Source organism: Leopardus geoffroyi, chromosome C1, assembly GCF_018350155.1.
Source record: "Leopardus geoffroyi isolate Oge1 chromosome C1, O.geoffroyi_Oge1_pat1.0, whole genome shotgun sequence".
In the NCBI taxonomy this organism is placed as follows: domain Eukaryota; kingdom Metazoa; phylum Chordata; class Mammalia; order Carnivora; family Felidae; genus Leopardus; species Leopardus geoffroyi.
This window is the reverse complement of record NC_059328.1, coordinates 15,919,817-15,935,067: the sequence shown is the minus strand read 5'-3', so window position 1 is coordinate 15,935,067 and position 15,251 is coordinate 15,919,817. Positions and strand designations below refer to the sequence as shown.

The window sequence follows — 15,251 nt, the reverse complement described above, 5'->3', positions numbered from 1 at the left end:
GTATGTGGATTTTGTTATTAATTTGTTCCACAAATAATTATTGGATGTCAGCTGTGTACCAGGAATGGTCTTGGCATGGAGGGAATACCATGGTGAAAAAGACAGACAAGGTGTCTGCCCTCAAGAATATTTGTATCTCTTGTGGTGCCTGGGTGGCTCAGTCAGTTAGGCATCTGACTCTAGATCTCAGGTTTGTGAGTTCAAGTCCCGCCTTGGGCTCTGTGCTGGGGGTGAACAAAGAACATTTGTACCTCATGCAGAAGATCAGGACCAAACCCAGAAAGGGAGGAGGTTCAAGATGGCAGCATAGGAAGATCCTAAACTTAGCCTCCTCCTACAGATACAGCAAATATCCAGCTACATGTGGAATAATTCCCTTTGAAAGGAACTTGAGAACTAGGTGAACAGATGCTTCACAAAAGATAAAGGGGACACATCAAGATGGGTAGCAGAGATACCGTCTCCCCTAAAACACCACCTCCTTGCACAGCAACCCACTATGGGGGACGAATCTCACACATATGGAACTCCTCCCTGAGGAAAGAAGGGCTTTGACCCACAGGTACCTCAGCCTTTGAGAACCATAAAGCTATGGGGAATGGATCCACAGAGGATGCCTGTTGGGCACTGGGCTCTCATGGCCAGAGGGGACTGCCTTTCTGTGCCCCCCAGTTCTGAAACAGTCAGTTTGACAAACTAGAAGTAAGAGAAGGTTAAATAGTAATACGCTTCAGTGTTAATGCAGGGCCACTCCTTCAAGACCAGGAGAGATAGTTCCATTTAACCCATAGAAACAGTCCTGCAAAATGAGGACACAGAAGAATGGGTTCCAAATGAAAGAACAAGGTAAAACTCCCAAACAAAGAAGCAAAAAAACCTGTAACAAAACAGATAAGTAATTTACCTAAGAAAGTGTTCAAAGTAAAGGTCATAAAGATGCTCACAGAATTTGGGAGAATAATTGATGAACACAGAATTTCATTCAACCAAGAGGTAGAAAATACAAGAAAGTAACAAGTCACAGAGCCAAAGAATGCAATAACTCATCTGAAAAATATACTAGAAGATTTCCATAGGAGATTACATCAAATACAAGAAAGGTCAGTGATCTGAAAGACACTGCAGAATTCACCCAGAGCAGTTAAAAATTTTTTTTAAATATGAAGATAGCTTAAGGGGCCTATGGTACAACATGCAGCAGAACAACATACGCATTGTAGAGGTCCCAGAAGACGGGAGAGAGAGAAATGGGCAGAAAACTTCTCTGAAGAAGTAACGGCTGAAAATTACCCTAATGTGGACAGGAAACATACACCTGAATCTAGGAAGCCCAGAGAATTCCAAGTAAAATAAACCCAAAAAGTTCCACGCTATGATACATTAATGAAGATTTTCTCAAATGTTAGAGAATCTTAAATGCAGCAAGAGAAAAACAACTTGTTACATACAAGGGAATCTCCATAAGACTTACCAACAGATCTTGTCATGTCAGGAGTAATGAGCTATGCAAAGGGCTGAAGGAAAAACACTTTCAACCAAAAACACTATTCCTGGCAAGGATATCATTCAAAATTAAAGGAGAGATCAACAGTGTTCCTGGTAAGTACAAACTAAAAGTTTATCACCACTAAACCAGCCCTGTGAGAAATTAGAGGGACTTCTTTAAGCTGAAAGGAAGGAGACTAATTAGTTATAAGAAAATGTGAAAGTAAAAATCTCAGTGGTAAATATATAGTAAAGGAAGTGGATTAACCACTTGATAGAGCTAGTGTGAAGGTTAAAAGTAGTAGCAATTATAACTATATCTGCAATAATTAAGGGATACAAAAAATAAAAAGATGTAGAAAATTGTATTAAAAACATAAAACATTGGGGGTGTTAAAAAACAGTTTTAGAATATGATTAAATTTAAGTTGCTGTATACCAGTATATTTTAAGTGTGACTCTTGTGTTAACCACAAAGCAAAAACCTATTGTAGATACACAAAACATAATGAGAAAAGAATCAAAGCATAGCACTAAACAAAGTCATCAGTGGACAGAAGAGGTGAGGAGGAGAAGAGAGGAACTAGAAAACAACAAATTGGCAATAAGTAAATGCCTATTAATAGTTAATTAAATGTAAATGGACTAAATTCCCCAATGAAAAGACACAGAGTAGCTGAATGGACACAAAAAACAAGGCCTATCAGCCACTTATATGTTGCCTATAAGAGACTCATCTCAGATGTAAGGATACACAGAGACTGAACGTGAAGGGGTAGGAAAAGCTCTTTCGTGCAAATGGAAACCAAAAGAAGGCTATTTGTATCAGAGAAAATAGATTTTAAAACAAAGTGTAGCAAGACAAAGATGGTCATTACATAAGGATAAGTCAGTCCAACAAGAACATAAACATATATAACATTTGCAAATATGTACCCAACGTAGTACCTAAGTATGTAAGGCAGATGTTAACAGAGCTAAAGGAGAAGTCGACAGCAATGCATTGACAGTGGGACATCAATGAATAGATCATCTAGACAAAAAAATCAATAAACATGGGCTTAAATGACCTGTAAGACCACATGAACTTAATAGATATATATATCTATAGATAGATAGATAGATAGATAGATAGATGTAGAACACTCCATCCAACAACAGGAGAATGCACTGTCTCCTCAAATGGACATAGACCATTCTCCAGCATAGGTCATATGTTGTGCCACAAAATAAGTCCATAAATTGAAGAAGACGGAAATCATTATCAGGCATCTATTCCAATCACAATGGTATGAAACTGGAAATCAATTACAAGAAAACTAGAGAACTTTCAAGAAGTAGATGTATTTCTGGAAACATAATTTTCCAAGACTGAATCATGAAATAACAAACAAAAGTCCAGGACCTGATAGCTTCATTAGTGAATTCTACCAAAGAAAGATTTAATACCTGTCCTTCTTAAATTCTTCCAAAAAGTAGAAGATGAGAGAATGCTCTCAGTTTTCAAGGCCAGCAAGGATACCACATAAAAAGAAAATTAGAGGCAAGTATCTCTTGTGAACATTGGTGTGGAAACCCTCAACAAAATATTAACAAACCAAATTTCACAGTATGTTAAAAGGAACCTACCTGTGATCAAGTGGGGTTTATTCTAGGGAAGCAAGGATGATTCATCTGCAAATCAGTCAACATGAAATACCTCATTAATGAAAAGAAGGATAAAATAATATCATCTCAATGAATGCAGAAAAGCACTTGACAGAGTGTATTATCCATTTATAAGAAAAACTCAATAAAGCGGATAGAGTTGGATCATACTTCAACTTGATAGAGGTCATGTATGACCAGCCCACAGCCAACATTATAATCAATAGTAAAAAGGTGAAAGCTTTTCCCTTTAGATCAGGAACAAGGATGTCAATTGTCACCAGTTTTATTCAACATAGTATTTGAAATCCTGGCAAGAGCAGTTAGGCCGGAAAGAGAAATAAAAACATGTCCAAACTGTAAAGGAAGAAGTAAACTATCACTCTTGACACATGACATGATTTTATATGTGGAAAACCCTAAAGGCTTCACCAAATAACTGTTAGAACTTACAAACAAATTTAATTATATTGCAAGGTACAAAATCAATATATAATAAAATCAGTTGATTCCAGGGCTATGAGTTCAAGTCCCATGTTGGGTGTAGAGCTTACTTAAAATCAGTTGCATTTTTATACATCTGGCAACAAACTATCAGAAATTAAAGAAACCATCCCATTCACACTTCCCTGAAAAGGAAAATAGAAATAAATTTAACCAATTGGGTAAATGATCTGTGCACTGAAAACTGTAAGATTGATGAAGTTGCAGAAGACACAAAATGAAGGCTATTCCTTGGTAATGAATTGGAAGAATTAGTATCGTCAAAATAACGACATTACTCAAAGCCATCTACAGGTTGAGTGGAACCCCTATTAAAATTGAAATGGCATTTTTCCCAGAAGTAAAAACCAAGCAATCCTAAAATTTGTATGGAACCGCAGAACATTTTCAATAGCCCAAGCAATCTTGAGAAAGAAAAAAGCTGGAGGCAGCCCTCTTTGTGATTTCAATCTATATTACAAAACTACAATTACCTTGGGTTTCCTGGGTGGCTCAGTCAGTTAAGCGTCTGCCTCTTGACTTCGGCTCAGATCATGGTCTCCGGGTTTGAGCCTTGCTTCAGGCTCTGGGCTGACAGCATGAAGCCTGCTTGGGATTCTCTCCCTCTCTCCCTGTCTCCCCCTCCCTCTCTCTCCCCCTCTCTCCCCCTCCCCCCCCCCACTTGCGCTCTTGCTCTCTTCTCTCAAAATGATAAATCTGTAAATTAAAAAAAAAAAAACAAAAAACGGGTGAAGGAGCACATGGGTGGCTCAGTCAGTTAAACATCATGGTTTGTGAGTTCGAGCCCCCTGTCAGGCTCTGTGTGGACAGCTTGGGGTGGGGGTGGGCTGAAGCCTGCTTGGGATTCTGTGCCTCCCTCTCTCTCTCTGCCCCACCCCACTCACACTCTGTCTTTCTCTCAAAAATGAATGAATGTTAAAAAAAAAATTAAATACAAATAATTTTAAAAATTTTTAAATGGTTGAAGAATGAGTGCAGTGGGTGAAGGGAATCAAGAGATCCAAACCTCTGGTTATGAAATAATGAAGTCACGGCTACCTAGAGTGTATAATGTATATAGTGTAACTGTAGTCAATGTTATATTGGAGATTTGTAATTTGCCAAGAAAGTAAATCTCAAACATATGATGGCAAAGGGAACCAGCGTTCTTGGACATTTCGCAGTGTAATAAAAGTAATATAGTGTTGTATATCAATCATTTCGATTTAAAAAAAGATCTAGAACCCACAAATTAATAAGATGATAATGCAGGAACAAGTGTTTTTGACGAAAATCAAGCAGGGTAAAGGGGGAAATGGCAGGAGGTGGAGTTGGCGGTGTTAGATGGGAAATGGACGGGAAACCCATCTTGGTGGAGCACAGAGATCCAGCCTGTGAAGGGAGCTTCAGGCAGAGGGTAAGCCTAATGTGCTTAAGCTGCAGAGTGAGTCATGTGTAGAGATTACTGCAGTGATAGAAACATTCTGTGTCGGTGCCGTATGTTTGATATGGTAGCCACTATTCACATGTGACTGTGGCGGCTGTGGAACTGAATTTTTAATACATTTATATTTAAAGAACCACATGCAGCCAGCCAGTGACTACCATAGTGGACAGGATGGGTCTAAAGTGAGGTTTCCTCTATCAATGTATAGTGGTATGGAGTGGGGGAGCAAATCCTATCACATTTTATACTTCATACCAGGGATTTGGGATTTCATTCCAGGTATAGATGTAAGCTACTGGAGAGTTGTAAGCAAGGTCATAGTGTGATATGATTTATGCTTTAAAAAGGTTGCCATGGCCATGGTCTTTGGAATTCGCAAGGGCAGAACAGGAATAAGGAGGGTCCGTTTAGAGCCCCTTGCATTTATCTCTAAGAGAATGAAGTAGACAGATTGAGGTGTGTTTTGGGAACAGGAGTGTGAAAACTTGCTGTGCATTGGATTTGGAACATTTTTATTATATTAGGGATAGCTCTTAGGTAGATCCTGACCCAGATCTCTGTGCATGTCATTAAGTTGATTGCAGGATTGCTGGAATTAAAGATGAAACTACTTTTTATTTGATGATAGCTACCAAACACATTGTTTTAGGAGGATAAATTTACAAATTAAGCTCTTTAGTTCTTGGGTTCTCCTTTACAAGTTGAACTAAGGCCTTTATTTCCTCATTTTGCTGAGAAAATGAAGTTAATGAGGGTAAATGTTTCTGTGTTCGTGCCTATTAGTCCCTGTATACAATTGTATCTACAATAGTATCCATTTGGGGCGCCTGGGTGGCTCAGTGGGTTAAGCATCTGACTTAGGTTCACGTCAAGATCTCACGGTTCCTGAGTTTCAGCCTCTTAAAGGGTTTGGGGCAGTCAGGGCGTAATCTGTTTGGGACTTTTTTCTCTCTGCTCCTCCCCCATGCTCTCTGTCTCTTTCAAAATAAATACATTAGAAAAAATGGTATCCAGTTTATCTAAAGCTTTATTGTTTGTTTGGAGTTTCACAACAGTATTTCACAATATAGAGGAGCACTTGCCCTTCCATCCTTCCCTCTCTCAATTGTAAGGAATATTGTCTGAGTGGTTTGACAGTCCCTGTGCTAGGGTCCAGGATAAGCTTAGAGCCTCTTTGAACTTCTGCAAAATCACATCATTGTAAAAGCCCGATAGTAGTAACTCTTGCAGATACTGCTTACTTACATTTATGATGAGCACGTTATACAGAAGAGAGTAAGTCCTAGAATACAAACTAACGTGTTAAAAGAGCACAAGAAACTTGAGTCTTGATCCTCTGCTTGGTCTGTTATCCCACTGTTGATAAAGCCCCCACACCATCCAAGACTTGCCCTGCAAGGTTCTGACCATCTCTGTCTCTCTCTCTCTCTCTCTCTCTCTCTCTCTCTCTCTCTCCCTCCCTCCCTCCCTCTCTTCTCTTCTCTCCCTCCCTCCCTCTCTCTTTCTGTGTTTGCATTCAGGTGATGAAGGATTCAGTTCCGGAGCTGAATGTGAGTAGTTCTGAAACAGAGGAGGATAAGGAAGAAGCTAAACCAGATGGAGAAAAAGATCCTGATTTTAATCAAGTACGTGTTGAAGCTGCTTTTCATTGTCCTACCTTCGGCTTTTCTGAAAGCAGCCTCTCCCTGCGCCTGGACATATGTCTGTACCCCGTGTGGGACGTTGGTTTCTTGGCCTCCTTTTTTGCCCTCTTTTCCTCACTTTTGGTGGCACACAGTAGTGGCCCTGATTTCTCTCAAAATCCCATGAACTGCATTATTCCAGAATTAATGTATTTGTTGCTATTAAGTAACACAGGCTAAGATATAATGATCAAATCGTTAGCTGGAAAAGAAGACTAAATCGAGACACATATCTTGGTGTGTTGCTTAATCATCGAATCTTTAAGTATGAAAAAATTAACTCCATTTCCCTCATTACAAACAAAATCAACCATGGTCTTAGTAATTGAATTTATAGAAGAGATTTCTGGGTTTGTAATTAAGGTGTTAGTAAAATGACCAGATCAGCGTTAGTCTTTCTTATTTCCTTGTGACAAATTTAATGTTTTTCTTTTAAAGTTTCCTGTTTTGTGTGTATTCTGTTATAATGTTCTATCCTGCTTATATTCTGCATGTGCATAGTGACATTGGAGAAAAGGGTATTAAGAATGGGGAATAACTTGGGAATATGGTTGATATAAGGTGTAGATAAGTTTCAGCTTCCCAAAAAGTCAAGACTACTTGAGATACCTTAAATTCATGGAATTTCTCCTTAATTACAATTAGTTGTATCAGCTGAGATATTCATTTTTATTTGTTTATTTTTTGCTGCTAAAATAGAGTAGCCAAACTATGTTTAACCTTCTCCCTAAAGGAATACAAATGTTAGAGTCTCCATCAGCTACATCTGTTAACAGAGTAGACCTATCTGGACACACTGATACTTAACTTCATTTTCACCATAAGAAAGTCAGAAAAGCCCTGTTGGCTGGAATTTTGGTCTCTGTGCAGTGAATGTTACTTGTAGTTTTCCACCCGGCACAGAGAGAGATCCACATTTTCCCCTCCTTGTTCCTGCTCCTGAAATGCTGTCAATACCTGTCAGAGAACGGTACCGGGAACTTGGGTCCCACCCTGCTCACCTTGGTTAGCCATTCTGTGAGGCCAGTTTGTGTTTCATTCGGTCCACATCAGAGGGCCCCTTGCTTCAGAAGGAGCCAGACCCATACATTTTACAGGAATGCCGATTTGTTTTGTTTTGTTTTGACGGGACATTGTAAATACCGTGCTTATTCGTATCTTTGTCGATGTAGGTCTTCTGTTTCTTGGGATGGCTTTTGAGATTATCTCTTGATTGGAGTTTGCAGACCTGTCTTTGTGGTTAACTCCTAACCGTGTTTGTCATCAACTCTTCTCATGTCCCCATCGCCTCGTAGAATCCATCTTGCAAATCCCACACCCACAAACTAGGTTGTTTGCTCACTTCAGTTGATACATTAAAATTGCATGCTTGTGGAGGGCAGTGAACATCTCGATCCAGACTTAGGACTCTAGTTTCTTTCATTGCTTGGCTGGCAGTACTATATCGTTTTAATGATTGTCTCTTGGAAGTGTGGTTTTCTGATCAGTTGGGAATCTCCTTCTTTCCCAAATCTGTTGTCGCTGACTCATTTTCTGAATAAAGAGGTAAACTTTGTCAATTAGTTTGTAAAGATAGATAATGTAAGTTCATATTGTCTTTAGTTTCTGTTATTTCAAGCTTTGCTCTTCAGCCTGAGTTAATTTCGAAATCTCTTTACATTTTCAAGTGATTTAGAATTTTGGGAAGCCAACGTTTCTGAATGTCTAGTTTTATTCATTGTGGTTATAACCACAGCACTTTCTAAAGAGTGGATGTGGAATTACTCTTCTTAGTTGTGGATGACAGCGGATTTCGTATTTACAAATATGACAGAGAATGCTGGGAAACATCACTTTTTATGCTATAATTTTTTTTTATGTATACATTATAATTTTCTTCTGTCTTCCCTCTCCTTGTTTGGATATTGTCATACTCTAGAATGTTTTAAATATTTTTGACCCTCAAAAAAATGTAGCCTTCCTTTTGAAAAGAGGAGATGGTCCCAGAAGAATGGCAAGCTTTTTCAGACCTTCAGGGTCCTGAAACATTTTCTTTGTAATGTATTACAGTTCAATACGGATAGCTTCTGTAATTACGGTTTTAAATCCCTGTAATAGGAAATGATGCATCTCTACTTGTCCTTAATGGGGAGGAACAAATCCTCTTTTTTCCCTCTCTAAGCTAGATCAACCCAGTCCCTTTGACTTTGACCTTTTCTACAGTTCAGGTTAATAATGCACCCAGTGTCAGATATCGCTTAGGTAATTGAAAGCCATCTAAAACCAGTGGGCTGGTTTTTGTCACATAGTTGGATTTAGATTCTTTTTTTTTTTTTTTTTTTTTTTTTTTTGAAAAAATAATTCTGGGAAAAGCTTTTGGACCCATTTAAAATCAGAGCCATTAAAAAATATATCTTGCCTAATGCCGAGGGATTTGTAATTTGGTTGTGTTTTGTATTTCTAAAGTAAAATTGGATACGTTGTAGATATTTTTATCCTTCCTAATTTGGAGAATTTAGGTCCACCTTCATCTTTCCTTTCTGCGGATGAGATTAAGGAAAATGTTTCATCAACTTTTAAGTTATTATCTTTCAGTGTTTTTACTTATTTTGAGAGAGAGCATGTGCACACATGAGCAGGGGAGGGCAGAGGGAAAGAGAGACCGAGACCCAAGCAGCTTCCGCACCGTCAGCACAGAGCCCCAGACGCAGGGCTCGATCTCCGCAACCCTGAGATCATAACCTGAGCCAAAATCAGGTGCTTCTCTTTTTCCTTAACTCCACTTGCCACATAACTTAAAAAAAAAAAAAATGTTTTCTAGTGTTCATTTATTTTTGAGAGCCACAGAGCGTGTGTAGGGGAGGGGCAGAGACAGAAGGAGACGCAGAATCGGAAGCAGGCTCCAGGCTCTGAACTGTCAGCACAGAGCCCACCGCAGGGCTTGAACCCACAAACCGTGAGATCCTGACCTGAGCCAAAGTCAGACACTTAACCAACCAGGCGTCCCCCACATAACTTGTTAACGAATGTTAGAACCACCTGTGTATCTCTGTAGCCTCAGGGCTAGAGCGAAACCTGGCTTTGCGTGGAGCCCAGCCAGCAGGTGTCACCCTGAGCCAGTGCTCTTGTCTGCTTGCGTCCCGATCCTTGTCTGCTTTGTAAATCCCTGGATCTCTGTTAGTAATGAGCATGTGGCATCTGTGTCCATAATGGCCCCTGATCCACTCTGCTCATGCGCAGCTAACACTCAGTGACAACTGCAGAAACCAGAGCCAGGGCCTGGGGCTTACCTCATCCACATTTAATTAAAGCAGGGGAAAACTGTCGGAGGAATCTTGTGCCTCTCACTCCTTGGCCTGGTTAACAGAAGACTGTTGACTCTTAGCCTCCTTATGAAGTGTTTATGGGGGTGTCGTAGAAAGATATTTGGCTCTTCTCTATCATTTTTTTCTTAAGACTGGCGCATTAGGAATTCTGGATCCATATATATGTATGTATGTATGTATGTATGCCTGCATATTTTGCCCAACTATCTTTAGGTAAATAGTATCTGTCGTGCGTTTTCACCCCTAAATACTTAAATCAGGGGTGCCTGGTTGTCTCAGTTTGTTGAGCATCTGACTCTTGATTTCAGCTCATGCCATAATCCCAGGGTTGTGTGATTGAGCCCTGAGTCGGGCTCCATGCTGAGCATGGAGCCTATTTGTGATTCATATTCATATTCTCTCCCTCTCCCTCCCCCTCTCCCTCCCCCTCTCCCTCCCTCCCCCCACCCTCCCCTGCTCCCTTGCTCTCTCTAAAATTTAAAAATACATACATACTTAAAGCAGCATATAAGTAAGGTAGTGTCCTATTGCCCATACTCAGAATTTTCCAGGTATCCCAAAGATGTAAAATAGTATTTCCTCCTCCAAGCAACTGTCAGGGTGTACATTGTATCATAGCTAGAAGGCCAGTCCTACCGCCTTACCCCCTTTCTTTTCTTCTTTGACCTTTAATGTCGTGTAGATTGTCCCTGATCCTTGATCCAGCTGATCGCCCCCATACATTATTGATTTCAGTTTGTTTCTCTGGTCTCTGTAATTTTTGTACATTGGAAATCGGCTCTCAATGTTTGATTAGATTCAGGTCTAAAATTTTTCACAAAGATCTTTCACAGACAGAGCTCTTTCTTGATCCCATCAAGAGGCACAGTGTGTCCCGTTTTTAGTCAAACCAAGTTGATGTCTTTATTAATACTGTCTTTTCTTTTGAACGTTCTCAGCTGTTTATACTTAGCTTCCTCGCCTTCTCAAAAGAAATCGTGTAATACAAACATTACGATTCAGGTTGTTTCTGGATTAAATTTAGTAATCTTAACGTTTTTTAGTTTATCACGTGTGTTTTTCTGAGTGAAGGTTCAAACGTACCATTTTGCTTTTAAATGTTCTTATTGTAATTTTTTGAAGAAAACAAAAACAAAAACCTGCTGCTTACGTAGTTACTGGTATATCTCACACATCCTCTTTTCCAATTTTATGTGAGCCTACTAAGTAAGGATCGGGTGAGTTTCTACTCGTTGTTGACACTGAATTTCAAATGGTTAAGGGACCAGTAAAGTAAATTGCTTTTGTCTATCTGATGAACTTTATGAGCATGGGTCACACAGAGTGGATCATCTCAGTGCTCTGTTTGTTCTGGATTTTTATTCTAGAGCAATGGAGGGACGAAGCGGCAAAAGATAACCCATCAGAATTACATAGCCTATCAAAAGCAAGTCATTCGGCGCAGTATGCGACATAGAAAAGTCCGTGGTGAGAAAGCACTTCTTGTTTCTGCTAATCAGACACTAAAAGAATTGAAAATTCAGGTGAGGAAAATACAATGTTGGTTTAGAAGGGACCTTCCTGCGTTCCTGCTTTGCCCTGTGTTTATGTATGTCTCTGTTTTCTTTCAGGGTCGATCCTCCTCGTATTAATCCGTTGAGAGGGGGGTTTCTTTTGATTTCAGAATAACGCCTGAATAAATTGAATAATTGAATAATATATTCATTAAATTGAATAATAAATTTCAATAAATTGAAATAACTCTTTTAAAAGTTTTCAAAATAGCCGAGGTTTGAAGAAAAAAAAAAAAGTTTTCAAAATAGCCGAGATCTGGTGCACCTGGCTCGCTCAGTTGGTGGAACATGGTAACTCTTGATCTCGGGCCATGAGTTCAAGCCCCCGTGTTGGGCGTAGAGATTACTTAAAAATAAGTTAAAATTTTTAAGAAGCCACACAAAATAGCCAAGAATCTTTCTTTCTGTGAAGGTGAAAGTGGTTTGGATTCTGAAACCGTGGGCAAGTTCTGAGTAGCTTATGGGAAACACTGAGAGCCCTGTAATGTGCTGAACGCGGAGGTTGTTCAGGGGTAATTGTTCCCTCACTTTACTGTGCTGTATGTTTTCCTTTGACCACTTAATAAGTATTTGAGCCGGTTACCAGGATCTGCTGTGAAACTTAAGGGGAAATAAAAGGCAGCTACTGCATCGTTCATTCACTTGGGTGAGCCTGGAATTTTTTTACCACAATATTTTTGGTGTCAGATAAGTCTACTTGATAGAATTTTAAAGTTACCTCTCTTTATAGAGTGATGTTTTCCAAATGGGTTTTTAAAGATTTGTTTTAGATTGTTTTCCTCTCCGTCTCACTCCCTCGTGCCCCCCTCCCAAAAGCAAGCATTGTTGAGTGAATGCAGTGTAGGCATTTTGAAAATCCTAGATGATTTTGTTATTTCTTCGTATCAATACTAAAATACTGTAAATGAGTGGTATGTCCCAAAATCTAGGCAAGAGGCTCTGATAAGTTCAAGATGCCCGTGAAAAAAAAGAAAAAAAAGAAATCTGGCCCCTAATCGGTTTCAGACACTGATATATATCCAGAAAGTCGACCAAATTTCCCTCTTTGCTGCTTTCATGTGGCATAGTTTACTGGTTCTGCATTTTTTCTTGCTGCTGATATTTATCATTGTAATTGAGGCAAAAATACAGGCTTCCTTTGAGGGTGTTATATGTTCCAGATTGTCCTGGGAACAGTATTTCCCTTAGTTGAACCCATGGCTCTGAAAATAAACGTGTTGGCATAATATCTTTACTCTGTTATTGTACCTTTTACATCTGAGAAAGCCTGTTTCTGTCACCGGCTTTTTGCCTGTCAGTGGTAAACCTCGAACATTCAAAACCTTTAAATTACAAAAAGAGCCCCTGTGGATAAAGACATTTAAAAAGCCTGTGCTGCTTTTATTATGGACTACCATTTTTGAAGAACAAATCAAAAGTCAGCAGAAATAACCTCTGTTTAGGAACATGTTACCTGCACGGAGGAGCTGTTAGAAGCCAGCAGCAGTTCAGATGAAACCCCCAACGTGCTCTTCTCCGGTGGGTCCTTTGCAGTGTCCTTCCTCCCCAACCCGGGCTTTGAAGCTGCCGTGACCCAGAGTCAAAGGAAAGGGCAGTGAAATGTAATTTCCCCTTGCTGCTCAGTGGTGGGAGCTTTGAAAGCCTCCACTAGATGTGACCTTTTGCCTGGCAGCCTGGCCAGCATTGGGGTTTGTGGTGGGCACGAGTGTGGCCCTCAGTTAGTGGTGGTGGGTGTTTTGTTTTGTTTTTAAAGTATGGAATGCCTCTTTTACGTTCGATGGAGCCTTTCCTCATGGAGAGAGTACATTTCCAAGTTAATAGGATGGCATCATTTGTACAACTGTAAATGTTTTATTCTAGACATCCGCGTTTAGTGTGGCTTAAAACCTTAAGAAGTTTGTCTTGCCTGATGATTAATTCAGCCACCTCTGATACCGTAAAGTAAATGGAATTGCAGTTGGTTCATCTCCCTTTGCAGAAGATGTTCGGTGTTCGGTTGTATTATTTCATTTTCCCGCAGACGCGTTTTGAGCAGTCGCGCTGCCTGCCTTAGTAAGGAGGAAACGGTGGTGCCGAGGATGGATGGCTGCCAGGTGAAGCCATCGCCCCTGCGTTTCCTTTAGGCCACACACCCTTGCGTCGTAGCAAGGAGCGCAGGGTGGCTTCCCCTTAGGACAGGGTTTGTTCCCCTTAGGACAGCATATGGTTGTTCCTCGTATGCGCCATAGATTAGGGATGCTGCACCTATATGATATATGTTATATTTTAATGTTTATTCATTTTTGAGAGACAGCACAAATAGGGAAGGGGCAGAGAGAGAGATGGAGACACAGAATCCAAAGCAGGCTCCAGGCTCTGAGCTGTCAGCACAGAGCCTGACTCAGGGCTCAAACTCAAGAGCTGCGAGATCATGACCTGAGCTGAGACGCCTGAGCCACCGAGCTACCCAGGCATCCTGCACCTATATACTATTAAATTATACTCAGGCATTTTTACGGCTTGTGCGTTATTGTGCCAAAGGCCTCCGTGCCCTTGATTGGCTTATTCCCTTCTTCTGAAGTAGAGTGTGCTCTTTTCACTAGCAAACACTTGCTCATCTTTCATGGCACCTCTCCTACAAACCTGCCTTGGCCTCCAGCTGTAGAACCGACTCTTCTTGTCCTCCATGCTCCCCAGATCTGACATGTACCTTCTGCCACCAGCCCCGCCATGTTCTGCCCTCACTCTCTGAACGCCTCCCATGTGGGGTTCCTCACTCAATGTTTGTTATTTCCCGCACTGAACGAAGCATTTGACTCATGGTGGCTTCTTTTTTTTTTTTTTAATTTTTTTTTTTTTTTCAACGTTTATTTATTTTTGGGACAGAGAGAGACAGAGCATGAACGGGGGAGGGGCAGAGAGAGAGGGAGACACAGAATCGGAAGCAGGCTCCAGGCTCTGAGCCATCAGCCCAGAGCCCAACGCGGGGCTCGAACTCCCGGACCGCGAGATCGTGACCTGGCTGAAGTCGGACGCTTAACCGACTGCGCCACCCAGGCGCCCCTCATGGTGGCTTCTTAATAAAAGCTTCATTCGTTGTTAAGTGTCCTTGGCCATGTGCTCAATACATAAAGTCCTGAGCATCCACCCCTCAGTGAGGGTGCTCATGTCTGGATGTGTTTGCTTTGTCCAACCTCACGGGGCTGGTGCAAAGACGCTCAGTATTCTGGGATACCAGCAGGTGTTCCTGCAGTCAAGCAGCGGTAACGTTGCCCACATTAAGTTCGTAATGGACACCTCCATTGTAACTCTGCTTTCTTCCTCCCGATTCCTCTTTGGTAACCTGGTTACCTCTGCCTGATTCCTATGTGCTGGGCTGGCTTCGGTAGAAGTGACCTATTAGTACTTCTTACAAGAAATAGGCTTATTGATTTAAAGGCAGTTGATTGATGATGTCAGTGCATGTTAGCCACAGAACCATCTGTGTTGTCTTTTTTTTTTGTTTGAGGGAGAGAGAGGGAGACAGAAAGAAGCCCAAGCAGGCTCCACGTTGGCAATGCAGAGCCCAACACAGGGCTCAGACTGACCAACCATGAGATCGTGACCTGAGCCTAAGTCAAGAGTTGGATGCTTAACCGACTGAGCCACTCAGGCACCCCACAGCCACCTG

General features: G+C 40.8%; 1 protein-coding gene across 14 annotated transcripts in view; it reads left to right on the top strand.

The window, feature by feature from the left end:
- Positions 1 to 15,251, top strand: part of USP48 (ubiquitin specific peptidase 48) — a 112,249-nt gene that overhangs the window by 89,975 nt on the left and 7,023 nt on the right. For 12 of the 14 annotated variants that reach the window (XM_045476044.1, XM_045476041.1, XM_045476033.1 and 9 more), the window contains 2 exons: positions 6,583 to 6,687; positions 11,417 to 11,572. In XM_045476044.1, coding sequence (XP_045332000.1) covers positions 6,583 to 6,687; positions 11,417 to 11,572 — 261 coding nt within the window. The remainder of the gene's footprint in view (positions 1 to 6,582; positions 6,688 to 11,416; positions 11,573 to 15,251) is intronic. The other 2 variants (XM_045476043.1, XM_045476034.1) reach the window with 1 other exon arrangement.